Source organism: Dipodomys merriami, unplaced genomic scaffold (assembly GCF_024711535.1).
Source record: "Dipodomys merriami isolate MVZ:Mamm:240054 unplaced genomic scaffold, mDipMer1.0.p SCAF_2, whole genome shotgun sequence".
Classification (NCBI taxonomy): Eukaryota; Metazoa; Chordata; class Mammalia; order Rodentia; family Heteromyidae; genus Dipodomys; species Dipodomys merriami.
In genome coordinates this window covers 47,414,939-47,442,644 of record NW_027203381.1, presented here as the reverse complement: position 1 = coordinate 47,442,644, position 27,706 = coordinate 47,414,939, and the positions used below count along the sequence as shown (strand labels likewise).

Sequence of the window (27,706 nt, the reverse complement as noted above, 5' to 3'; positions counted from 1 at the left end):
ATTCTTGCAGGGCCTTTTTGCCTTGCAGCCAGACCACCCTCAGGGTTCTAATGGATTCTGTCTTCTAAGACAGAGTGAATGCTATTAGGCTATGCCCTATTCCCCTGTCTGGGAGGCATTCCTGGCTCTTTGGAAAAGAGATTGATGGAGTCAAAAGGTAGAGAAAATTAAATCAGCCCACCAAGAAGATCTGGGGCCCTGATGTCCTAGCCTGCTGACTGTCTTTGGAGACTAGTCTTTCTTTCTTCTGCAAGGAGAATTTGGTTGGTTCTTTCTCCATTTTGGAAATGAACTCTGGTTCTCTGCTTCACTTTCTGCTTCAAGACTCACCCGAGTGCTGGTTTGCAGGTGGCTTGGTCCCCCTTGGGTAGGTTTCCTTAGAGGCATGGCGCCCAGAGACTCAGGAGGCTTTTTGTTTGTTTTTATTTTTCTCCCTTTCTTTTTAATTTTGCTGGTCTAGTCTTCCAGGCCAGTGTCTCTAGGTGATGGGCAAGCTGTGTTTGAAAGCATATAGTTCTCATGCTTCCATAACTGCATATTTACAGAAGTATATATCAAGTATATTAAATATGGATTAAGTGTCCTGGCAAATGTATTAATAAGACACTAAATATGCTTACACTAAACGAGAGGCATGTATTCTTAAAATGCAACTGCCCTTAAAGAGCTATGTTCAGAGCTTTTGTATATAGATGGTTAAATTTTGTTCCCAGTCTGCTAGCAAAGGCTCAGGTCACTCCTACTGACCCAGTCTTTCCTTGAGCTCTTTTTAGGTTTTGTTTTTTATTTTTAATGGATCTGGATTTCGAATTCAGGCATCTCTCTCTTTTGCTTGCCTTTTTTACTCCTGTGAGACACAATTTTTTTTTCTGACTAACTGGAGATTTGAGTCTTGTAGATTTGGCTTCCTGGGATGACTTCAAATTAGAATCTTCAGATCTTTTCTCTGCCCCCTCAGTAGGATTATAGTTGAGAGCCACTGGTGCCCAACTTTTTTATATTTTGCAGTACTGGAGTTTGAACTCGGGGCCTTGTGCTTGGTGGGCAGGTATGCTACCACTTGAGCCATGCATTCGCTCTATTCACTTGAGTTGTTTTTCAGGTAGAGTGTCTCGTTTTAGCCCAAGGCTGCCTCAAACTGAGATCCTCCCATTATAGCCTCCCTCGTGCTGAGATTACAGGCACACATCACTACAATCCACTTATTGATTGGGATAGAGTCTCACCTTTTTCCCTGGACCGATTCAGAACTGCAAAAAGATGTCTACCTCCTGACTAGCTGGATAACAACCATGAGCCTTTCCATTTTCTCCACTTAGCACTGTGCCTGGGTACCACACCCTGTGTCTACAGATAGATGTGTAAGCTTAGGACTCACCTCAGCTCTCTCAGGCATCACACACCTGCTACCTGTTTCTCTTGTTGGACCTGAGTTATTTGGCCTATTTTGCTCCATTTTCTAATTGTTTTCTGGATAGACAAGTGTCTGCCAGGTACTCTGCCATGGCCAGAGTGGAAGGTCTTCATATATATATATAAGTTACAATTAGCCTTTCCTCCTATACCTTAGAGCTGGCAATTTGTTGTAATATTTTTTTCTCCATATTTTTTTTAAACTTAAACATGGACTTCAGGTTGTTCTGGGTGAATCTGAAAATCCTTTAAGGAAACCTGAGCTAATTCTTCTTCTCATGTATAAACTCTAGGCTTGTGCACACAACACCACTGGAGACCAGTGTGAGCAGTGCCTGCCAGGCTTCTATGGGGTGCCTTCAAGAGGAACTGCTGAGGACTGCCAGCCGTGTGCCTGCCCTCTTTCCACAGCCTCCAACAAGTAAGCCTTCCTCTTCTACCAGCTTCCCACTGAGATGTGTTCATGTAGTTCCAGAGCTGTGTGTGAAACTTGCTAAGGAGTAACCAACTAGAATTAGAGATGGAGGGATGGGGATGATCTCCTTTAAACACATTTAGTGGCCCAGTACCATGGTTCAAGCCTGTAATCCCAGCATTTGGGAGGGCAAGATTGGAAAGTTGTAATCCCTGCTCTTTGGGAGTGTGAGATTGGGAAGTTGTGGTTTGAGGCCAGCCTCAGTAAAAAGTTAGCAAGATTCCATCTCAACTAATTTCTGGGCATAAAGACATGTATCTGTCATACCAGATTCATGGGAAGTATAAATAGTGGATTGTGTTCTAGGCCTGCCTGGGCAAAAACAAAACAAAACATGAGACCCTGTTTGAAAAATAACTAATTCAAATTCGGTCACCCATGGCTCACTGCTGTAATCCTAGTTACTAAGGAGGCTGAGGGCTGAAGATCACAGTTCAAAGCCAACCTGAGCAGGAAAGACTCTTTATTGCCAGTAAACAAGCCAAAAGCTAGAAATGGATCTATGGTTCAAGTGGTAGAAAAGCTCAGTCAGAGACAATGCCTAGGCCCTGAGTTAAAACCCTAAGACCAGCACAAAGAAAAGACAAGGAAGGGAAGAAAAGGGAAGAGGGAAGGGAGGAGAAGGGGGAAAGAAAGGGGAGAGCGAAAGGAGGGGACTAATATAAGGGATATGGCTCAAGTGGTAGGAACATCTGTTTAGCAAGCACAAAGCCCTGAGTTTGAACTTCAGACCTCAGTATTGACCCCCCCCCCAAATTACCCAAACAACAACAACAACAAAACCTAAGAAGCTTGGTGTGTGAGAATTATACAAGAAAAAGTGTGAGAGCAAAAATGTGTCCATATTTCTTCCTCTTGGTCTAATGTTGGTCATGTTGTCTTCACAAATACACATGTAATGCCTACCACTGGGCACTAGATAGAAGGAATATGGAAACAAAGGAAGCATTGCCCTTGGGTTTTGAAATTTTTTGATCCAATGACCAAAAAATGAAAGGCTAAATGAGAAAGGTCTGAATTCAGTTACTGATTCAAAAAACATTTCTTGGCCTGCCTGCTGTCACAGCAGGTGATTGATCCATGGCTATTGGCCCCAGGACCATAATGAATGTGATGGAGGTGGGTCCAGCAGACGGCAGGAGTGGAGGGGTGCAAGGGATGCTTCTGAGGAAGGGATTGGAGCATAGAAGGCATTCCACGAAAGAGGAAGTGAGGGCACCAGGTCATGGCAGCATGAGTACTCACATGAAATATGAGGAGCTGCAAGTGGCCTGGGATAGAATGCAGGAGAGGAGACGGGAAGAGATACTGAGCAAGGCCTTGTAGGTCAGCTGGGTCATGTATATCCCACAGGCCAATGGTTTGAAAGCCTCTTCTCTGTCTCACTGGTTTGACTATTGCTATTTTTATTTCACCCATTCCCAATAAGTCCCCCCCCAGGGCTTTTTTATTTAAAACTCCAGGATATAAGAAGATGCTCTATTGAGATATACTTTTCATTGTTGCTATAGTGAAATACCTGAAGCTGGGTAACTTAGGAAGAAAATAAGTGTATTTGATGCACCATTCTGGAAGTTCTGCTGAGTATTTCCTTGTGGATGGCTTCCTAGTTGTAGGATGAGGGACTGCTGATGACAAAGGAGATTTCAGCATGAGTCTCATGCTTGTGTAATGACGGTCTTGAAAACGTACTTAAAGTCCATGAGAGGCACCCACCTAAATCCCATCCAAAGACAGTCTTGCAGTTTCCTAGTCAACTCAGGTGATCTTACCTGTTAAAGATACTACCATTTCTCACCATTGCCCCACTGGGGAACATACTCAAATCATGCCCAAAGATAGCAGAGACCAACAAGGTTAACTATGATGGGATGATGGTGCACTGTCAGCTGTCAGCTGTCCCACGCAGGCCTCTCTGAGACTCACAAATAAGCTCTGGAGGCAACTCAGTGAGCAACAGGATTCTTCGAGAGATGTCAGAGCTCCTGAACATAATTATATGGACCCTGTGAGAGCATTCCCTTGCCATTAGGTGGGCCAGGCTCCACAGAGAAGGAAAAGCCAGTCAGTGCCTGAGAAGCCCTGAGTAGAGGAACACAGAGCTTTGAGCAGGTTTCCTGCAGGAAGCAACAGATGATCTGGGCATCAGGTATGAGCCGTTAACTCAGGCAGAAACAGATGGGAGAAGCAAGTGCGTTGTGGGTAGAATGACTGAGAAGTAGGCAGTAGGAGACTTACAGGGAGGGCTGTGTGTAGAGGATTGGGTTCTGGACTCAGGGCTGAGAACACGTTGAAAGTCTGTAAGAATGAGGCTATAGTAGAAAGGAAATGTTTTCAGTATTTAGACACTGACACCATCTGCTGAAAACCTGCACTCATTTCTAATATTTTCACAGTTTCAGCCCCACCTGCCACCTCACCAATGAAGATGAAGTGCTCTGTGACCAGTGTGCCCCAGGCTACTCGGGAACTTGGTGTGAGAGGTACTCTGCACCTCCCTACTGACTTCAGAAGAGGCAACATTCATTAGTGTTTAATTCCATATGAATTCTGTATGCTTATTTTAAAATACCTTTTTTAGATGTTTTTGATTTTAATTGTTACCCACATGGCCAGGGAAATTTAAAGCTATATCCTTGATTTGTATTTCACTCAATATTTCTTCCTACAACCAGTCCATTAGAGAGTCTCATTCTCTACCCCTTCAAAAATATATCGTAACACCTGTCCCCATCTGATAGCCACAGTGTGATCATTTGATATATATATATATATAAGATGTAATGATAGAATTGTTTCCAACTATGTAGTGGAGTATGGACTATTTTTATTTATTATTTCATGGAGTCGTAGAGGAAAAGTAATATGTCTATGGAAAGGAATAAAGAATAGAACTAGCTAGAGATTTTGAGAACAAGTCCATCTCCTGGGCTCACTCAAGTTTGGATCAAACACAGGTGTAATCAGTGAGGAGCCCATAGCATTTATGACATATTTTTGTCCCTTGCTCTGTCTGGTTCATAGTAAAAGTGATAGATGGTTTTATTTAGTAGCCATGTTCTTCCCTAATAGCCAGTGTTGCCTTTTCCCCTTACATATGTCTAAGAACCCAGCTCTGGCTTAGCCTATTGAGTGCTGGGTGACATTCCAAGTGGCCTGGGGTGAGTTAGACTGGGTCCTATAGATGAGTGCATATCTACTGGATTTAGACCTCATTTTGGACCTTTTTCAATCATCCTGACGGGTGACTACCTGATGAGTCACATCTTTTCCATAGTAAGTCATATGGACAAGAGATAATCTATTTTACTAGTCATTCAGAGAGTTCGGGGAGAGTGTGGGAATCATGTCTTGAATAATTGTACTGTTTGGATCCTGCCTTCTGTCTCTGATCTAGATGTGCAGACGGTTACTATGGAAACCCAACAGTGCCCGGGGAAACTTGTGTGCCCTGCGACTGCAATGGCAATGTGGACCTCTCTGAGTCTGGTCACTGTGACTCAGTCACTGGGGAATGCCTGAAGTGTTTGGGAAACACGGACGGTGCCCACTGTGAAAGGTGTGCAGATGGGTTCTATGGAGATGCCGTGACCGCCAAAAATTGTCGTGGTGAGTGCAGGGGCTCAAAAGTCAGCATCACTCGATATTGCCCTGGGAGTCTCCTTCCAGCTTAGCCTTTGAGGGGACCTTCCCTTGAATCTTTCTTATTTAATGTGGTCTAATTAATCGACTACAGACTCAAGACCCAGTCTTTCCCTCTGTAATGAGTCAGTGAAGACCATAGGCCTAGAAGGAACATCCATTTGAGGAGCAAGGGTTTCTTTGCAAAGTCTTAGCTCTAGTCCCACATTACTGCATGAGGGATGGGCCATGTTCAGAGCTGAGTCACAGTTCTGAATCTGCTTAGGGGTAGCCTGAGGCAGATGGGATTTCATGATGCAAAATGGGAAATATGAGACTTTGACCCCAAATTACCAATGCATGGTATTGGCATGCCCTTGTGGCCTGCACATGAGCTGTATGACTCACACATCACCTTGGTAAGCTGGGCTCAAAGCACTGAAATGATCTCTGGTGTAGAATCACTCACTGAGAGAAGTCTGTTTTCTTCTATCTGAGATGACTTGGCCCTGGGGTTGACCCTACAAAGTTCTCCTTTTGGCAGGGAAGGGCGCAGTTCTGAAGAAGGAGGAAGCTGAATTAAAAAAGGCAATTGAAATTTTAATGATTTCTTATCAATGCTGGTCTTACTTCATTACAAGATGAGGCACAAGAGGGCACCAGTGATAGAGGAAAAAAATATTTCCTAACAGCCTCTTGAGTGCTGGGAAAGTTTGTAGCTTTAAATATTGATGGAGTAATGAGATCAACTGGAATGTGTAGCCTGAAACTACAAATGACTCAAGACTTACAAAACAGAAATATTCCTTATTAAAACATGAGATACTGATATGGACAATGCCTAGAGGATGTTATAATTTCGTTTTAAAATATTAAGTTTATATAAGATTGAATGACAGTAAATGGCTAAATTGTCTTTTGCTTTTTCTGAGACACAGTCTTCCTATGTAGCCCAGGCTAGCTTTGAACTCTTTTTTTTTTTTGTATTTTTATTAACTTTAAGCAATTGTACAAAGGAGTTACCATTCAACAAATCAGTCTATAAAAACAATGCATCTTTATTGGTGTCATCCTTTTTGTCATTCTTCCTGGTCCCTCCCAACTCAACCCTTCCTGTCAGTTTTCCTAATTTCATAGGATAAACATTGAATATTATGACTTCATTCTCCTCCCCCTTCCTAATTTCAATTCATCTCCCCCCTTATCCCCCTCTTGGCTTCCTTCTCCACATTTCAAGTACTAGCTTCCTCGTATTCATTTTGTTGAATTGTGAGTTCATTTTTCTAAGGAGTTACATCATTTTAATTTCTCTGGATACACCATACTTTGGTTAATACATTTGTGTATGCTTACATACAACCCCATATGAATTTACTTGTATGTTTATAAATTAGTTCTAGCTTTCATAAGCGAGAAAATATATGTCCTTTGTCTCTTTGGACTTGACTTCTCTTAGCACAATTTTGTCCAGGTTCATCCATTTCTTTACAAATGATATGGGTATATCATTATCTTCATGGATAAGTCAAATTACACTGGTATATACATACACATTTTCTTGATCAAATTATCCATTCAAGGGCATTTGAGTTGTTTCTATGTCTTTGCTATAGCAACTAGTGTAGCAATGAACATGGTTGTGCAAGTGATTTTCTTCTATCCTTATTTGTGATCTTTTAAAGGCCCAAGATTTGGTATTATTGGATCATATGGTAGTTTTATGTTTAGTTTTCTGAGGAAAATTCAAATGCTTTCCAGAGCAATAGCACCAGAGCAATAACACCAGTTTTGTTGTGTGTGTGTGTGTGTGTGTGTATGTGTGTGTGTGTGTTTGTGCGCCTGTTCACATATATGCTAGTCCTGGGATTTGAACTCAGGACCTGAGTGCTGTCCCTAAACTTTTGTGCTCAAGACTAGTGCTCTACCACTTGAACCACAGTTCCAGTTCCAGCTTCTTGGTGGTTAATTAGAAATAAGAGTCCCAGGGATTTTCCTGTCCAGGTTGGCTTTGCACCATGACCCTAAGGTCTCAAACCTCCTGAATAGCTAGTATTACAGGCTTGAGCCATCAGCATCTGACTGTCTTTGAACTCTTGATCTTCCTGCCTGAGCCTCAGTCATGTATCCTGGGATTATAGGCCCATGCATATGTCACCAAATGTGTCTGCTAATTTGAAATCTTCCTAGTATTGTTTTAATAGAAATTTGTTGATAAATATTTATAGATCAACTAAGACATTTCATGAAATTTGTTTAGTGAATTATTGTCTTAAAGGCTTTAGTAGTATTATGTTAATTGCTTGAATTTTTTGTGTGATTGTGTCATCAACCTTAATTTGGTTTATTTTTCAGGGAAGTGCTAATTTATTTATTGTAAATTAATATGTGTAAATTATACGTATAAGTGTATACTATGTAGGCTTGTTATAGATCAAACTAAAATCAGTGTATATTATATATAATATATATGTAATATGCTGTATTGTATCATAAAATTAATATTCTATATCTTTGTATAGAATATTATGTATTAAATAAATAGCACATAATATATAGTGTTTAGATATATTTTATGGTACCTTAAATTTATATATTATATACTATGTGTTATATATAACATTTTTTATGCCACAAACTAATATACTCTTGTAGTTTCTTATATATTAAACATCCAGCATAGAATATTTATATTTAATACTATTTTAAGATTATATAAAATGTATTCATATGTTTATGCTTATTTACAGAGTGTGTATACTATATAAATATAGTGTATCAATATTACATATAATTATATAATTAAGCATAGGTATTTATATTTTATATGTAAGTATATACAGTGTAGTTTAAATGTATGTTTATATGTGGCACATTAATATTCCATATTACATGTTATATTGACTTATTATATTATTTTTATATGTGAACTGGTACATTGAGTCTTTAAGTTTTTCTTTGGGATTGGCGGATTGTACTGTAACCACACCAGAAGTGACACTGACTGTCATGTTTGCCTAGCCTGTGACTGCCATGAAAACGGCTCCCTTTCTGGTGTGTGCAACATTGACACTGGGCTATGTGACTGCAAAGCTCACGTGACTGGACAGCAGTGTGACCAGTGCCTGGTAAGCACCCACTGGTTGTTACATGCAGTGAAAGCATTTGTGGTGAGGGGTGTCCCCTTTGTTAGGGTTCAGTAGAGCTGTGTTCATGGCCCATGCAAGGTTGGCCTGCTTCTCAAATACAGCAAGTGTTCAGCAACAAAGGGGAGGAATGGAGTCGTGAATATTCATGATTCTGTGAAAAACACTATGTGTGCTTTGGGGAGCATTTTAATGTGTGTAGACATTTTCTGAACGGCATAATGACTCACCTGATTTTTCCCTTTTTGTGATGTAGCCTGGCTATTATGGGTTGGACTCGGGGCATGGCTGCCAGCCCTGTAACTGCAGTGTGACGGGCTCTATGTCAGATGATTGCACGGATGAAGGTCAATGTCACTGTGTACCAGGTGTAGCTGGGAAAAAGTGTGACAGGTGTTCCCATGGCTTCTTTGGCTACCAGGATGGTCGCTGTACACGTAAGATCTTAAGTTCCTTGAGTGTTCCTTGTCCTGCACTTTTCTTTTTTTTGTGTGCCCTTGTCGTTAGAATCACTTCTGAAGGTTCTGTTACCTTTTCTCAGCATCACTTGTAAAGTTTCATATCCTTTCCCTATTTCTGATCCCTTTCAGGGACAAGCATAAGCCTGGGTTCTGGCTCTACCACCTCCTAATTGTGTGTAGATTAATTATTAAATGTGACATAACCTTAGTTTGTTGAACAGTAAGATAGAAGGCTGATTATAATCTCCAATAAGTGGCTACTGTGAGGTGTGTGTCATGTCCTGAACACAGCATTTGGCACAGAAGAGATGCTCAAGAACATTATCAATGTCTCTTCTTCTACCCATCAACTTTATTCTGATCTTTTCTTTTCTTTTCTTTTCTTTCTTTTTTTTTTAAACCGGTCGTGGGGCCTGAACTCTGGGCCTGGGCACTGCCCCTCAGCTCTTCAGCTCAAGGCTAACGCTCTACCACTTGAGCCATAGAGGCCACTTCTGGCATTTTCTGCTTATATGGTGCTGAGAAATCAAACCCAGGGCCTCATGCATATGAGGCAAGCACTCTACCACTGAGCCACCTTCTCAGCTCCTCTGCTTTTTTTCTTCCTTTTTTCCCTCTTGGTGGCCATTTCCAATCTCCTATCTCCCAACAGAGAACAGCCACCTTCAGGAGACATGTGGTGGGGATGGGGAATCTTGGGAAATTGGAAGTCTACTAGAGGAACTAAAACAGTGGCTCCAATTATTAATAAATTGAAATAACTTGTAACATCAATGCTCTCCTCTTTAACCACCTCAACCATTCAGAGCTATAAGGACACTTGTCTTCTTTCAGCCTGTGACTGCACTCATACTCACAATACCTGTGATCCTGAATCTGGAAAATGCCTGTGCCCTCCTCATACCCGGGGTCCCAAATGTGAGGAGTGTGAGGATGGGTACTGGGGCCTGGACGTGGAAAGAGGATGCCAGGTGGGTACTGCTACAAAGTTGTTGTTAGCAAAACAACTTTTCTTTTCTCCATTGGTTTGATTTGTAACTGTATGATGGTTTAGAGGTACACACCTATAATCCCAGATACTTGGGAATCTGATGCTGAAGGATCATTTGACCTCAGGAGTTCTGGGCCAGTGTGGGTAACACAATGAGACTCCATTCAGATGAAATGAATAGAGCTATAAATAAAACAGAACTCATACACTTGTAAGAATAAACAAGGAAGAGATAATATCTCTCAAAGGCCTTGTTTTGGGCTTTTCTTCAGGAACCTAGATGTGAAGTGGATGACTAGGAATTGTTTTTTTCTTTCATTTTTTAGTGCCCTTTAGCCCTGCAGTGAGTACTACTTCCTAAGAGAATGTCATGAATCCCTTTCCAGGAAGATTATCTGTGAGGACTTTGGTTTCCCTTGAGTCTTCTTTTAGATGAGATTCGGGTATTATTGGCGTTTTAAAACTGTGGGAAAAATTACTTGGCCTCTAAAATAATTTTGCTAAGTCGTTTAGACCTATGAAATTTAATTTTATTTGTGGCACAGAGCTCAGCTGTCCCTAAAATTCTCAGATGTTTCTAGGCACTGCTGGCTTCTGCCTGTAATCCTAGCTACACAAGAGGCTGAGAGCTGAGGATTGTGGTTCAAAGCCAGCCCAGGCAGAAATACCCACAAGACTCTTATCTCCAGTAAACTAGTAAAGAGCTGGAGGTGGAGCTGTGGCTCAAGTGATAGAGTACCAGCTTAAAGCAAAAAGCTAAGGAAGTGCAAGAGGCCCTGAGTTCAGTACCAGCACACACGAGCATGTGCACGTGCATGTGCACACGAGATAAGCAGCTGGTAGATGTCCCAAAATGTCCCCTTCTCCTGTTAGCACATAGGCAAAGTGAACCCATAAAGCCATAACACGAGAAAGCTTCATTTCTCCTCATCTCCTGCTTTCCTGGAATCCAGAGAACTGTGCATGATGGAGACATGAAGACTGGCTTTTTGTTGAACTCTTTTTTTTTCTTTCTCTCTCTCCCTCCCTTCCTCCCTCCCTCTCTCCCCCCCCCCCCCAGGCATGCAATTGCAGCCATGAGGGCTCCACCAGTTCCCAGTGCAATGTGCTGTCTGGCCAGTGCCACTGCAAGCCTGAGTTTGATGGACACAACTGTGATCAGTGCTCCTTGGGCTACAGAGACTTTCCTGACTGTGTTTCCTGTAACTGCGACCTGAGGGGCACCCAGGCTGACACCTGCGACCCAGAACAGGGTCTCTGCAGCTGTGCAGAGAAAACAGGTGCCTGCACTTGCAAGGTATTTGTCATCGACCCTCTGCTTTCCTTTCTCTCCTTGGTACACTGGGGTTTGAGGGTATGAAATGAGTAGCTAGACTTTTTTTGTAATGCCAGTTCTGGGTCTTGAACTCAGGGCCTGGGCACTATCCCTGAGCTTCTTTTGCACAAAGCTAATGCTCTACTACTTGAGCCACAGCTGTATTAATGCCTGTTTTTTTTTTTGGTAGTTTAGTGGAGATAAGTTTCATGGACTTTTCCTGTCCAGGTTGGCTTTGAACCATGATCCTCGGATCTCAGCCTCCTGAGTAGCTAGGATTATAGGCATGAGCCTATAATCTCAGTGCCCCGCTATGTAGCCAGGTTTTAAACCCAAGGAGGTCAGTGCTCTGGTCCTTTCTTACATGGATGGATAGGTTCCGCTAGCAAGTAATGGGTACTGTGTGGCTGGGAATGATGAAGGGGAAAGTCATATAGGTAGAAAGGCAGAGAAGCAGCAGTCTCTGGGTGTTTGGCAAACCAGATTTTCTGATTACAGTTCTCATGGTAATCTTTACAGCAGGGACCTAGTTTGGCAATCACCTGGTCAGGGGTCCTTCTCACCAATTGAACCCTAAGAATCACTTGGTGGGGTTGAGACCAATCCAGAAGATTTGCATCAGGGAGTACATATTTCCAAAGGCTTGTAGATGGATTCCATTCAGCTAGCCAGCCATGTTTGGGAATCTCACATTGAGTCTGAGAGAAGCAGTGTTCGCGGGGTTTAATTAGGGGCTTGGTCTCAGGCCACCGTGAGTTCAGTGATGTTTGTGGCTCTTAAATTACTTTTGTTTCAGTTCATCTCCGAGCGTATGGAAATTGCATGCCCCTGCTCCACCCCACCTCCATTCCCTGCCACTTATGAGTCCCTTATCTTGTGCCCTCAGGACAATGTCTTTGGCCTCGAGTGCAGTGAATGTCGAGCAGGCACCTTCGGCCTGCGTGCTGACGACCCCCTGGGATGCACCCCCTGCTTCTGCTTTGGATTGTCACAGCTCTGCTCGGAGTTGGAGGGCTACGTGAGGACCCCAGTGAGTCACTCCTGCAGTCCAAATGTTCCCTTTCCCTTGGGAATCAGGTGGGCATAGAGGGGACAGTCCAGATTGATAGTGACTTTCCTTTGTGGAATCAAAAATCCTAGACCTCTGATTTGGTTAGGAAATGGATCAGTTGCATTTGGGCTGTCCAGGGAAACAGATGGACCTGGCACTGAAGGGGATTGGTGCTGGCTCCTGGCTGATCTATGGAAGGCTGTCCTACAGAGAAGGAAGACAAAACCAAAACATGCTGTCCCCTTCCTGCCATGGTCTCTTGCTCTAGAGTGAGAAGAGCCTGGCCCTAAACGGCAGTAGGCATTTTAATGCAGATGGTGAATATGAAGGACAAAGGCCTGAAGCACTGTATCTGGGAAACATTTGTGGCATCGAACAGATCAAATGTGGGGGCGTCGTTTAACCAGAAGTGTGTTCTCCTTTCCATGATTAGGTAACGCTGGCCTCCGATCAGCCTCTTCTGCGTGTGGTATCACAGAGTGATCTGTGGGGCACGACCAAGGGCGTGCATTTCCAGGCCCCCGATGTCTTGCTGGATGCCGTTACTGTCCGTCAGCATGTCCACTCAGAGCCATTCTACTGGCGACTGCCAAAGCACTTCCAAGGAGACCAGGTGAGCACACACTAGGTTGCTCACCACTCCCACGCCCCTTTCCAGGGGGCACTGAGAGCATTTAAAGCCAGAGTAGACTGTGTCTTCCTATCCTTAGTTCCTCTTCTATGTGGAAGCAGAGATACCCAGTTGGGGTAAAAATCACTCATGTACATGGAGTTTCGAGAAGCTACTATACAAGAGTAGTGAGAGGCCTGACTCATTTTTTGTTTATATAAATATCAGAGTCTATGTGCGAATTCAGCTGATGTTTAAAAATTGCGCACAAAACTCTATTAGACACACACTCACACATGTACATATTATTTTTTGGTGTTGTGGTACTGGGGATTGAACTCAGAGCCTGGATACTATCTATTTTAACTTTTTACTCAAGGCTAGTGCTCTTGAGCCATAGTTCCACTTTTGGCTTTTTGCTGGTTAAGTAGAGTTAAGAATCACATGGACTTTCCTGCCTGGGCTGGCTTTGAACCTCAATTCTCATATCTCAGCCTCTTGAGTAGCTAGGATTATAGCATGAACCACTACCAATGCTAGGCTTCATACATAATTGTGTGTGTGTGTGTGTGTGTGTATGTGTGTGTGTGTGTGTGTGTGTGTGTGTGTGTGAGAGAGAGAGAGAGAGAGAGAGAGAGAGAGAGAGGGAGAGAGATACTGGAGCTTGAACTCAGGACCTGAATGCTATCCCTGAGTCTTTTGGCTCAAGGTTAGTTACCACTTGGGCCACAGCTCAACTTCTGTCCTTTTGGTATTTAGCTGGAGATAAGAGCCTCACAAACTTTCCTTCCCAGGCTGGTTTCAAACTGATTCTCAGATCTCGGTCTTCAGGCATGAGCCTCTGGCGCCCAGCAGCTATACATATTATTTTTAATTAAAAGGAGTTCTAAAATAGAAGTTAATCTACTCATTTATTTTGGAGCTCACCTCTATTGATATCATCAGGAAGAAGTGTAGGGTGGGTTAACAGAATAAATCATAACTAAGAATCAGAAGGAAGCAAATTCCAGACCGGACATTTCACCCATTAGATATACTTTTCCCCCCACACCCATCCCTTATTTCTCCTGCTCAATACTGGAGATTGACCGTAGGGCCTGGATCAGAGTTGCTAGGCAGATGTTCTACCACTTGAGCCATGTCCCCAGTTCTTGTGCTTTAGTTTTTTTTTTTTTCAAGTAGGGTCTCATACTTTTGCCTGGGCGTCTTTAGACCATGATTCTCCTATGTCTTCCATGCAGCTGGGATTACATGTATAAACTACTATACTATACTATACAGGTATAAACTACTATACTATACTATACTATCCTAGCTTGTTAACAGATAGTCTCAGTGACTTTTTTTGTCAGACTAGCCTTGATCTGAAAATCCTCCTACCTACTAAGTATTGGTTGGTGTATTTTTTTATTTTATTGTTATTATAAAGGTGATATACAGAAGGGTTACAGTTACATAAGTCAGTTAAAGGGTACATTTCTTTTTAGATAATGTCATCCCCTCCCTCACTCTCCCAGTTTTCCCCTCCTATCCCACCCTCAAGTTGTATAGTTAATTTTCAACATAGTGTCCAGTGAGTACCACTGTGGGTGACGTATTTTTAACATTATTTTCTTATAGTGGCAGGCTTGCTTTTAAACCAAGGCTGTCCCAGAGAAATAAACAAGAGTTTATTACTTGTTAGCTCCTGGCCTATGGAGGCAAATTGCGGTACACTGTGGCCTTCTACTCTTCGACTGGTACGGGCACCTCCAATTATGAGCCTCAAGTTCTCATCAAAGGAGGCCGGGCCCGGAAGCACGTCATCTACATGGACGAGCCAGCCCCAGAGAATGGAGTGCGGCAAGACCGAGTGGTGGCCATGCACGAGGTGACCATGCTATCTTTCCACACACGCTCCTTAAAAAAGGGAGCGTGGCCATCCTTGACACAAAAGCCCAGAGCTGCTGAATATAGATGGAACAAAACCACCCTGGGTTGCATCTTCCAGTGGGCTTTAGAAAGGTTTCTAAATACTGTTCAGGTTTCTGATCATCAAGAAAGGTCCATAGAAGCCCTCCCCCATCCCCACTCCCTTAATTGAGGTTTAGTTTCAGCTATCCACTGTCAATTGCAACTCAGACATATTCAATAGAAAATTGTACATCATTCTGAGCAGCCTGATGAAATATTGTGTCATCATTCTCATCCCTACCTGGGATTTTACATTGCTTTGTCCAGCATGTCCAGGATGCATATGCTGCCTGCCTGTTGGACATTTAGTACCAGGGTAGGGTTTTCAGATAAGCTGTCAGTAGAGTTACTCTTATTTTACTTAATAATGGCTCCAAAGAACAAGAGAAGTATGCTAGTAATTTATTACATTAACTTGTCTGTTTGTGGGCTAGGGTTGGACCTCAGGGCCTTATGCTTGCTTGGCTTTCTGACTAGGGCTGATGTTCTACTTGAGCCATGCCTCCAGCCCAGATTTTTGCTGGCTGATTGGAGACAGTCTTGGGGACTTTTCTGCCTGGGTTGGGTTCATACCTTGATCTTTGGTATCTCAGTGTCCTTCCAAGTAGCTAGAATGAGAGGGGTAAGTCACCAGAACTCAGCTAATGACAGTATTGTTTGTAATTGTCCTACTTCATTATTGCATACTGTTTTTAATCTCTCACTGTGCCTGGTTTATAAACTGACTTGTGAGTATTAATGTATAGGAAAAGCATAGCATGTAGAGGTTTGTTCCATAGGAGATTCCAAGCATACAGTGGGGGTTTTAGAATGTGCTCCCTGAGGACAAGGGGGAGTAGATGTGCATTTGGTAGGAATTTCATGCTAAGTGCTTCACCATGCTGCTTTTGCATCAACCTGCACACATGTGTGGCACAGAAGTCTCTGGACTTGTAAGAACTTGGGAAATGTCTCTTGTACAGCAGCTGATGCTTGAATGTTGACTGGCACTGTCTTAGGTTCTGTATATCTATTTATCTTAAATGCAGATCTTTGTCAGAGATGATTTCTGAAAACATTTATGACAGAACTGTCTTCACTATAAGGTCATATTCACGCAGAATTTCACTGAGTATATTTCTCATCCACAGAATTTTTGGAAATATTTTAACTCTGTTTCTGAAAAGCCTGTCACCCGCTCAGACTTTATGTCTGTTCTCAGCAATATTGAGTACATCCTCATCAAGGCATCCTATGGGCATGGACTTCAGCAAAGCAGGTATTTGGAAGTGTCTAGAACTTTGAATCTTTTCCTTATTTGACATGGACCTAAAAGGATTCGACTCACTTCATTCCTGTTATTTATATTTTCATGAATACATGTAGGAATAGGGATCTGTTCCTTATCCAGGTTTTGTTAAATGGTAATATCTCTGCTGGCCAGCTTTTCATTGCTGTGACAAAATACCCAAGGGAAAGGAAACCCTACCTCCTAGAGTTGCTGTAATCTCCCCAGGGGACCAGGCTTAGGAGACTTAATGTACAAGGGCTTTCTAAATCCAAACTATGATAATTATGATAACTATGATAATGAATCCAAACTATGGATGGAATGTATAAGTTACAAGTTACTGACTGCCCACTCATTTGTCTAAATAAAATGTAAGTCTATTATGGTGAATTTTAGATGGAGACAATATTAAAAAAAATTGCAGCCGGGTGCTGGTGGCTCATGCGTGTAATCCTAGCTACTCAGGAGGCTGAGATCTGATGATCACGGTTCAAAGCCAGCCCGGCAGGAAAGTCCATTAGACTCTTATCTCCAATAAAACACTCGGAAAACCAGAAGTGGCGCTGTGGCTCAAGTGGTAGAGTGTTCTCTTTGAGCTGAACAGCTCAGGGACAGCGCCCAGGCTCAGAGTTTAAGCCCCATAACCGACAAAAAAGAAAAAAGAAAAGAAAAAGAAAAGGAAAGTTGCTCATTTTTGCTCTTAAAAGCTGAAAGGTCTATACATTGTAATGATATATAAAGAACACAGGCATCATCTAGTTACTCATTTTAATACGTGTGTGTGTGTGTGTGTGTGTGTGCGCGCGCGCGCGCGCGCGTGTGTAATACTAGGCCTTGAATTCAGGGCCTGGATGCTGTCCCTGAGCTTTTTTGCTCAAGGCTGATGCTTTACCACTTGAGCCACACCTCTGCTTTCTGCTTTTTCTGTGGTTAATTGGAGGTAAGTCTCATGGACTTTCCTGCCTTGGTTGGCTTTGAATCATGATCCTGGATCTTAGCCTCCTGATTAGCTAGGATTAGCAGGCATGAGCCACCAGTACCCAGTTTATTATTAGGACTTTGAGTACTTAGGCATTAGGACTTATGCAAGCCAGTCCTTTTAGAGGTCTTTCATCCGTGTCTCCTGCAACGTCATTCCTAGTCCTAACTTGCTAGCTGAGTACAGTCACTGAGGTATGCCATGCTCACACTGCAGTGAGTTGTGTTTGCAGTCATGAGTGGGCCCTACCCTAGAGTGGTAGGAATTCTCTAGTTTAATCTATATGCAAATGTTTGTGTCACTTGCAATGTTTGTAGAAGTTTTTCAAACATTAACATTTCTGTTCTGGCTTTTTCATGCCTTCTGTGCACAGAATCTCAAATATTTCAATGGAGGTTGGCAGAAAGGCTGGGGATCTACATCCCAGGGGGGAGTCAGCCTCTCGATTAGAGAGCTGCATTTGTCCTCCAGGCACCACTGGATTCTCATGCCAGGTAAGGAGACTTCAGTTAAACTCTGATTTCTGGTTTCAAGATGAAATCTGCTTATTTATAGCAACTCCAAGTGAGGAACAGAGCCCATGTGTATCTTAGTTGTCATTTTTAAAATTTCTTTGTGAGCAAATTTTTTCTAAAATTATGTGTATTATATATATCATAATGTGATATGTATACTTATCTATAATGCATTATATGTTATATATTATTATATATAATACACCATACAACATTTATCATAGATATATTTATTTTAAATCCTCAGGGCTCAGCCTCCTGAGTAGCTAGGATTACAGGTGTGAGCCACTGATGTCCAGCCAGCATTTGGAATTTTGTGACCGGCTTTTTTACTTAACTTAATACCCTCAAGGTTCATCCATGTTGTATGGTAGCCTGTATATTTGTGTTGGTCTTGTGGCTTTGGACTCAGGGCCTGGGCTCTGTCTCTGAGCTTCTTTTGCTCAAGGCTAGCACTCTATCACTTGGGCCAAAGCTCCACTTCTAGGTTTGTTGGTAATTTATTGGAGATAAGAGTCTTATGGACTTTCCTGCCTGGGTAAACTTTGAACCATGATCCTCAGGTCTCAGCCTCCTCAGTAGCTAAGATTATAAGCATGACCCACCGGCACCAGCATGAACTTCCTTTTTAAGGATGAGTAATACTTTATTATATGGATTAATTTCATTAATTTGTTTATTTATCCTTCTGTGGGTACTTGGGTTGCTTCTGCTTTTTGGCTATAGATTGCTGTGAAAAGGAGAATACAAATATTCTTCAAGTTTTTGCATTAAATTCTTTTGGGCATCCAAGATATAAAAATTACTGGATCATATAATTCAATTTTCAAGTTTAGAGGAACTTCCATACTCTTCTAGTTTCTCCATACCCACAGATCCTCACAATCATTTGTCATTTTCCTTTTTTATTGTTTTATTTAAAAATATTATTTATCTTCAGTTTTATATTATCTCTCAGTAGTTGTACTAAAGGGTTTTATTTCAACATGTCAGTTTCTGAGTACAATGCATCTTGATCAGTGTCATTCCTCCACCATTCTCCCTTTTCTCCCAACCCCCCACCCATTCCTTCAAGTTACCTGGCTCCATTTTTCACACATGTACATTGAGGACCATGAATGTATTTACCTATCTTTCCTCTCTCCACTATTCTGTTCTCCCTTCCTTTGTCCTCACACCTTCCCAATAAAAACATGCTTCATTTTGTTAAGCCATAAGTTAGTTGTCGAAGGAGTTACACCATTGCTGTTCTCCCCGGCAAAACCCATACTTCAGTCCATGTGCTTATGTGTATATATACTAATGACCCTCTCTATGTGTCCATCTACTTGTCTTTTTCTCTTGACAGCCTACTGGGTGAGAGATGGTATCTTTCATGATTTGTATTTGTGTTTGACCTGTATTTCTTTCATGATAGCAATGTTAAACTTCCCACATGCTCATTGGCCATTGAAACATCAGTCCTGGTCAAATGTATCTGAATTCTTTACTCAGTTTATAAACAGATTGGTCACTTTTTTGTCCTTTCTCATGCCTTCAGGACTGTGCCCCTGGGTACCACAGAGGGAAACTTCCAGAAGATGGTGGCAGAGGACCTCCCCCTCTGCTTGCTCCCTGTGTGCCCTGCAGCTGCAACAACCACAGTGACTCCTGTGACCCAGAAACTGGGAAGTGTCTGGTACGCTTATCCTGTGGGTTTGGCCTGTAGACCCTGAGTGACAAATGCCCGCTGTGTAGTCATTACTAAATGGAATACACAGTTTCTTCGTTTAGCAAGAGGCTAAATGTACCCAAATACAAAATATGGCTCCTGGAGGAAAGCGTAGCTAAGTGGTCTCATATAGCCAGTGGAAATTATTTTACAAGTTTTACTTCATTTATGAGTTTGTTTATCAAGGGCATCAGCTGGGGATTAGGTTAAAGTTCTTATTTTTATTTGCAGGTCTGGTGGCTAAGGCCAGAGTAGATGAGAAAGTTGTAGTCATGGAATTTGAAGGCTCACCTAGAGGTCTAAAATAAATAAATGCTTATGGAAATGGGTTTCTCTGTGGAAAGTAGTACTCTCCCCTTGCATTTTGAAAAATATACATTCAGCCAGGCACCAGTGGCTCATGCCTGTAATCCTAGCTACTCACAAGGTTGAGATGAGGATTAGGGTTTGAATCTAGACCAGGCAGGGAAATCTGTAAGGCAAGATCTTATCTCCAATTAACCAGCACAAAGCTGGAAGTGGAGCTGTGTCTCAAGTGGTATAGCACTAGCCTTGAGTAAAAAGCCAAGCAAGAGCTCAAGGCTCTGAATTTAAGCCTAGTACTGAACACACACACACACACACACACACACACACACACACACACATACACACGCAAACACACACACACACATTCAACTGGAATAACACAATACATTATTTGTATCTTGCTCTGCATTTGCTCCTTTTTAATATATTACTAAATTAAGATTGGTCAGCCACACACAACCAACTTCCTCTTCCAATCAGGATGTCTTATACATGGATTTTAAATGCAGTTTCTTCTGGGAGAAAAAAAAAACCCCGTAAATGATAGCAGTGCACAGGTGAAGTTAGGGGGGAAAGGGGACCACATTATTTCCACAGTGAAAAACACATGTCATTACTTTTGCTGTCCTCAATATACATAGAATATCCATTATTATAGCCATGCAAAGTAAAATAAGCTTAATGAGGATACAGTTGGCTCTACCACTTGCACCACAGCTTCACTTCAAGCTTTTTTTTATGGTTAATTGGAGATAAGGTCTCACAGACTTTTCTGTCCTGGTTGGCTTTGAACCTCCATCCTCACATCTCAGACTCCTGAGTAGCTAGGATTACAGATGTGAGCCATCGGCACCCAACCAAATAATTTTTTGAATATTAAACAGCTTTCTTTCAATATAATCTCTCATTGCCAGGGCTGTAAGGGAGAGTCTGTCTGAGAGCTTACTGGGGGCTTTGGCTGTACATGCCTTTCCATTGGCTTTGATGCCTTTCCATCTCAGCAGCAGTAGACCTCAAGGCCATGCACAGTGGCTGAACAAATAATGATGGATTGAGCAAAAGCAGATTTGAAATTAGAATCAGAAGACAGTATTGCTCATGCTTTTAGCTTAAAAAAAATGTACTCTGTTTTAATAGGAAGATAACAAGTCTAATAGTAATTACTACATGAGTCAGTTGGTGGTGTGCTAAGGCCATGAATTTTTTCTTATCACCTGTTTTCTAAATCCTCTACTGGTTTACTTCTGATGCATCAAATTCCTCCATGTATTGGCTGAGCCTCAACCAGCTTTGGAATCATCTGTGGGTCACTGGATATTTTTTATCCTGATTTCAAAGTTCTGAAAGGACAATTTTTTTAAGGGTTCTCCAGGCTGTTTTCCAGAATAATTTATAGAATGTGTTCCATGAATATAGTCTTACAATGAATGAAGACCCCAGAGCTGGAAAGCTTTCAAGGATTAAAAAAATGAAGAAAAATGCTCCTTCCTTAAGAAAAAGGAAGGGAGGAAGAGAGGAAGGAAGGAGGAGAGGAAGGAAGGAGGAAAGGAAGAAAGGAAGCAAGCAAGGATGGATTAGCTAATATGCAACCTGGTCATGTTTAGCTGTTACCATGTAAGAATGATGGCTAACCCTTGCCCTGTGTTTGCTTTCTTCTTGGCTCCAGCACTGTCGTGCTAACACAGCTGGTGACCACTGTGATGTGTGTGCCCCTGGCTACTATGGGACAGTGACAGGCTCCCCACAGGACTGCTCTCCATGTGCCTGTCCTCACCACCCCCCTGCCAGGTGAGTCTGTACAAGTGCAACCTGGCACACTGGCTTCAAAGCCAGCCTGGGCAGACAGAAACATCCATGGGATTTCCAATTAACAAGCAAAAGTCCATGCTGGAGGCATGATTCATGTCATAGAGTGCTAACTCAGCAAGCAAGCTGAGCAAGTACAAAGCCTTGAGTTCAAACTCCCTACCTTAAAGAAAATAACAAGCATCATGCCCAAAGGAAGTACGTAAGTGAAGGTATGGTATGGTGCCACTGTGGAATGAATTCTTACTCCTTTATATTACCATATCCATGGAACATGGGCATATGTAAGCCACAAAGAAATATTGTAATGGATAGTTCACCTTTCTGCTCTGCACATTTCTGTAGTTTGAATACTGCATTTTAATTTTTCCATCACAAAAAGTTTCATTATTTCCCCATCCTTATTACTAAACTCAAAGGAGATTGTGAGGGTGCCAACATTCTAGGTGTACTTTGCATCTGAGAGGACCCAAAACACAGACTTTACTTTTTCCAGAGTATTTTGTGTTTCCATTGAAGTCTTTTTCCTCACCACTGAGGGAGTAAAATCAGTTGGAAGTTGGGGGGAGGAGGAGGGAACACACTGAGGGAGGGGGCATCTGGAATCCTCCTAGCCCAGGAGGATCCCAACTTGATTCTAGCAGGCTTTGTTGAATTCAGTTGGCTCTGGTTTTGAATTATTTACAGGTATGCAAGGTAGCCTCTAGATGGCGCCTGGGTAATTTAAATTGTGGAAGGGTTTGAAAAACGAGGAATGAGCAGAAAAACATGAGTTCATAAAGCAGATGAGCTTCTGAGTAATCAAACCTAGAGGGATGGAGGATGGGGGGAGGGAATAGTTGGGGAGGTGGGAAGGAAGGGATGATAGGGGAAAAACAAAGGAGGAGGCAACAATGCTTGATAGGAAATGTACTCATTACCTTACTCATGTAGCTGTAACCCCTCTGTACAGAATTTTTACAATAAAAAATATAAAAAAGGGGGGGTCTAGAGGGAACCTGTTGTTCTTCTGCTAGTCTACCTCTTCAGTGTCTCTGGAACACATGATACGTGCAGACCTAACATTTCGTGCATCATTATTGTCCTTTTGGCCCATCAAGTCTAACTCTGTAAAGTCTGTCCAATTATCATTGTAGCTGCTTAACTTTTGGAGAGTATGGCATTCCCCCAAAGTGATGAATAAGAACTATCAGAAGGCTTTTAAGCTCCATACCTGAAAATTCATGAAAAAAAATCTTTTCTTCCAGTTTCAGTCCCACCTGTGTGCCGGAGGGTGCTGGTGGCTTCCATTGTGATGCCTGTGTCCCAGGCCATGAAGGACAATTCTGCGAAAGGTACGCTGTTGATCCTAGAGATGCCTGCCCCTTTGGAAGACACTTAGCATAGTGATTTGGAAGTCATGATCAATTTGTGTGTTCTTAATGGATGTGAGGCCTAATTACTATTCCAAACCTAGATCTCCCAAGGTGGAAGCATGCTTTGCATTTCATTAGGTAGAAATGATTGCCAGGATCAGGTATGTGTCTTTCCTGACTACCTTTGACTGCAGTAATCTCTTCCTTTCCATAGGTGCTCCACAGGCTACCATGGCAACCCTCAAGTGCCAGGTGGCAGCTGTCAGAAGTGTGACTGCAACCCACATGGCTCCATTCACAGTGACTGTGACCGTACATCCGGCCAGTGTGTCTGCAAACCAGGGGCCGCTGGGCTCCGATGTGAGGAATGCCAGCCAAGACACATGCTGGTGGAGAGCCGCTGTGTTTGTGGGTGTTCCTCCTCTGCATGTTTAAAACTAGGTGTCCCTCTCAACTATCTGCCTCAGTGAGGAGACAGTGATTGTGGTGCTATTGGGTCAGCAGTGTACCACACAGATTTTATTGTACTTTTTATTTTATATTTTATTCATTATTTCCTATCTATCTGTCTCTGTCTTTATCATGATTTATCTATTTGTGTGAGACAGGGCTTGGATTCAGGTCCCCATGCTCTTGTTTAGCTTTTTTCTTAAGACTAGCACTCTATCATTTGAGCCATAGCTTCCCTCCTAGCATTTTGCTGGCTACTTGGAGTCTCACAGACTTTCCTGCCTGGGCAGGCTTTGAGCCACAATGTCCTAAATAGCTAGGATTACAAATGTGAGTGACTGGTTCCTGGCCTATTTTTATTATTTTTACTGAATGTAGATTGCTCTTGTAGCTGCTGAATTCTGTGCTTTTGCACACTGAAGCAGGTGGTCCTGGTATACTAAACGTTTGTTTCCCTGGCATCCAAAGCAGCACAGTAATTGTGACTTCACAGTTTATCTTCATCACTTTTTCCTGGAGTGAAACCCAGGATCCATCAGTGTACTAGAGGAAATTCTACTGTTAGGTAGTCTTTGATGTTGCTCAAATTTCACTGGAGCTCAGTTCTTTTTTCTTGTTATTCTGAGTTACCAACATGTATAAGACATAGTCATCTTGAGATGTTTTTCTAGGGACTTATGGGAAGCTTAGGAAGGAATATGAACATTGCAGATTGGGGAGCTTTGGAGCCTTCATTTTTGTGATATAAACAAAGGCCCCCCATTGTCTTTTCCACTATCCTTCAGTTGTGCTCCCTAAGAGAATACCTGCTAACTGTATGACAGGAAGCTGGCATTGGCAAGGTGTTCTGTGTGCCCTTGAACTTGGCCCTAGCTAAAGATAAGCAGCTAGACCAAACAGGTTGTGGAGTGTGATGGACCATGTACCACTTGAGGCTCAGTGGCTTCTTTCTATGTAACCCTAAGGATATCATTTGAGACCTGAGGCTCTGTCTCATCACTTTAGTGGCTCAGCACTGCCTGCCATTTGATCCCTCCCAGCTGCAGTGAGAATGAGATCAGCTGTGGTCCTTGGAGATGTGGCATGTTCTTTGCCCACCTAGATTCTAAGCATAGCTGGCTCATGCAAGTCATGGGACACAGGACAAACAGCTTTGCATGAGCTTTAACTCCTCTCTTTTTCTTCTCTAGCTTGTGATGATGAGTGTGTAGGTGTGCTGCTGAATGACTTGGATAATGTTGGTGATGCCATTCTCTCTGTGAACCTCACTGGCATTTTCCCTGCTCCTTATGGAATTTTATCAGACCTGGAAAACAAGACTCGGTATTTCCAGGTAGGTACTGGGAATGCAAAGACAGATAGAAATGTGTGTGTGTCAGTGGGATGGTAGATGGTAGGAATCACTCTGTCTATTTCCAGCCATGTAGGATCCTCATGTCCACCATATTTCTTAAAAAGTTGCCAGCATTGCCTCGTCAGAGACAGACACTGGTCATCTCACACCTGCCTTGAGTTCCTGAATGACAGCTCTCTAATGGTTAGGAGTTACTCGGCAGAGATCATTTTGTATGCTCTATTCCGTGGTCATTGTTCTATCCTCTGGAGTAAGAAAATATCCTACTAGGTGCTGGTGGCTAGTGCCTGTTATCCTACTTAAGAGGCTGAAATCTGAGGATTGCAGTTCAGAGCTAGCCAAGGCAGAAAAGTCCATAAGACTCTTATCTCCAATGAACCAGCAAAAGCTAGAAAGAGGTATTACAGTTGTAAAGTAGTAGAAAAGTAACAGCCTTGAGCAAAAAAGCCGAATGAGAGTGCAAAGCCCTGAGTTCAAGCCTTAGTAGAAGCACAGAAAATGGAGAAAAGAAAGAAGTATTTTTTGCAGTTTTTATTATCTTTAAGTGGTTGTACAAAGGAATTGCCATTTAATAAAGCAGTTTATGAATACAATGCATCTGGATCAATGTTCCCCCATTCAGTATCCTCACCCATATCTCCCAAAGCACCCCTTCCCTAACTCTTCTTAGTTTTGTAGGATATACTCTTAACTGCATTCTCCTCCCTTCTCTTCATTCATCTACCCTTCTCTGCTTAGCCTCACCCCACCCCTTTCAAGTCTCTGATTCCTGGTGTTAATTTTGTGGAATTTTGACTTTGCCTTTCTAAGGAATTACACTGAGTTTTCCCTTGAATCTACTGTATTTCAGTTAATTCATTTGTCTACACTTGCATACCACCTAATATATCTACTTACAAGTTTATAAGCTAATTCTAGCTGCCACATATGAGATAAAGCATGCATCCTTTGTCTGATTTGGGACTGACTTACTACACTTAACATCATTTTTCCAAGTCTTTCCATTTCTTTACAAATGGTATAATGTCATTCTTTCTAATAGATGAGTAAAATTCCATTGTGTATATATATTGCATTTTCTTGATCTAGTCATTCACTGAGACACTGACTCCATACCTTGGCTACTGTGAATCGTGCTGTAATGAACATGGTTGTGCTGGTGGCTGTACTATATCCTGGTTTGTAGTCTTTTGGATAAATACCAAGGAGTAGAATTGCTAGATCATAGGGTAGTTCTGTGTTTAGTTTTTTGAGGAACCTCCATACTTTCCAGAGTGGTTAAACAAGTTTATATTCCCACCAACAGTGTAGTAGTAGTGTTCCCTTCTGGCCACATCCTCACCAGCATCTGTTATTGTTTGTTTTCTTGGTAATGGCCATTCTAACTGGAATGAGGTGGAATATCAAAGTTGTTCTGACTTGTATTTCCTTAATGGCTGGAGATGTTGAGCTTTTTTATGTGTCTATTGGCCATTTTTACTTCTGAGAAGTCTCTCTTTAGCTCATTAACCTGTTTATTAATTGAGTTGTTATTTCTTGAAGGGTTTAATTTCTTCAAGCTCTCTGCTGTATATTCTGGTTAGTAAGACATAGTCTGATGTAGGCTTCCTTCTGTAGGCTGTCTTTTTAGCTTGTTGGCCATATTCTTTGCTATGTAGGAACTTTTTAGTTTAATGCAATTCCATTCATCATCTTTATGTATCAGTCTCCAATTCTGCTTAACACAACACATTTTAAATTTATATCTGAATGGGAAATATGATGTTAAAGGTGGCAATGCAAAATTATATACCAATAATCAAAACCTAATTATAGGTAAGTATGAGCCATTTTATTTTAAAATGAGGGTTTCCAGGAAAGTAGTATTTCTATGAACAACAGTGAAAAAGAACTAAGTGATTTCTTGGTTAAGTACTTCAAAGCATTACAATATTCTTTTTGCTCTTCTTAGGAGTCCTTATTTAAAAAATACACTCAAAAGAATCAGACAGAAATCCAGCTTGATGGTGTTGTAGAAGAGACAGACAACCTACAAAAGGAGGTAAGTTCTCTGCAGGAGGACCCAGTGCCAGATGAGGCTCAACACAACCCCTTGGGGCTGTCTGGAAGGCTCTGATTAGGTCAGCATAGCCTTCACTTCTCAGGCACTTTACTCTGAGCACTTTATCATCAAATGGTTCCAGTCTTGCCTAGTTCTGTGGTTTAGCAGGAAAAGGATCCTGACTCAGTTTCTGTTGGCACCTCTAGTGGGGAAGGAAAATTGGGCAGATGCTTGGCTATCTTATTTCCCTGGTCTTCTCTAACCCAAAGCAAATGTGTGGAGTTAAAGATCGCTGCTATTTCTTCCTTCTCCTAAGTCTGTTCTATTGTCTTCTATTGGCTGTTCTATTGTGGCACAAGGCCCTCCACTGAGAGCCAATAATGACCTGCAGCTCATTAGGCACATGGCTAGACTTCAGCATGCACTTCCCAGTGACATGAGGCCCCAGGCTGGGCCAAAGCTAATTGTAGGACTTGGAATGGCAAATAAGCATATCTTCATGTCCGCAGCATATGAAAGTACAGCCTACAATTATGTCCATGACATAAAAACTGATAATGATAATAAGTGACTGTATAACTGGTCAGTGTTACACTACTGTACTTTCCCCAGGACTGCTCAGTGAACTCCTGTGCCTCATGAATACCATTTCTGCTGAGTCTCTTGTCTGCATTCATTATTCTTGTGCTTAATTAAATTGTTTTGTTCATTATGGCCCTAAGGACAGTAATTCTGCATGCCTCTGTGTGTGTGTGTGTGTGTGTGTGTGTGTGTGTGTGTGTGTGTGTGTGTTCAAGACCAGCCTGACCTACATAAGGGAGACCATACTAAGTGATTAGTACATTATTGCATGAACCACTTGATGCATGTCCAATCTAGAGGT

The 27,706-nt window shown here is 42.1% G+C and overlaps 1 protein-coding gene across 1 annotated transcript in view; it reads left to right on the top strand.

Moving 5' to 3' along the window:
- Nucleotides 1-27,706, top strand: part of Lama1 (laminin subunit alpha 1) — a 155,697-nt gene that overhangs the window by 85,636 nt on the left and 42,355 nt on the right. The window contains exons 17-34 of the mRNA XM_070028852.1: nucleotides 1,707-1,834; nucleotides 4,285-4,371; nucleotides 5,286-5,497; nucleotides 8,528-8,634; nucleotides 8,909-9,089; nucleotides 9,948-10,084; nucleotides 11,165-11,401; nucleotides 12,306-12,449; nucleotides 12,904-13,083; nucleotides 14,765-14,950; nucleotides 16,164-16,291; nucleotides 17,656-17,776; nucleotides 19,338-19,475; nucleotides 21,484-21,605; nucleotides 22,871-22,957; nucleotides 23,193-23,386; nucleotides 24,619-24,761; nucleotides 26,734-26,823. Coding sequence (XP_069884953.1) covers nucleotides 1,707-1,834; nucleotides 4,285-4,371; nucleotides 5,286-5,497; nucleotides 8,528-8,634; nucleotides 8,909-9,089; nucleotides 9,948-10,084; nucleotides 11,165-11,401; nucleotides 12,306-12,449; nucleotides 12,904-13,083; nucleotides 14,765-14,950; nucleotides 16,164-16,291; nucleotides 17,656-17,776; nucleotides 19,338-19,475; nucleotides 21,484-21,605; nucleotides 22,871-22,957; nucleotides 23,193-23,386; nucleotides 24,619-24,761; nucleotides 26,734-26,823 — 2,622 coding nt within the window. The remainder of the gene's footprint in view (nucleotides 1-1,706; nucleotides 1,835-4,284; nucleotides 4,372-5,285; nucleotides 5,498-8,527; nucleotides 8,635-8,908; nucleotides 9,090-9,947; nucleotides 10,085-11,164; nucleotides 11,402-12,305; nucleotides 12,450-12,903; nucleotides 13,084-14,764; nucleotides 14,951-16,163; nucleotides 16,292-17,655; nucleotides 17,777-19,337; nucleotides 19,476-21,483; nucleotides 21,606-22,870; nucleotides 22,958-23,192; nucleotides 23,387-24,618; nucleotides 24,762-26,733; nucleotides 26,824-27,706) is intronic.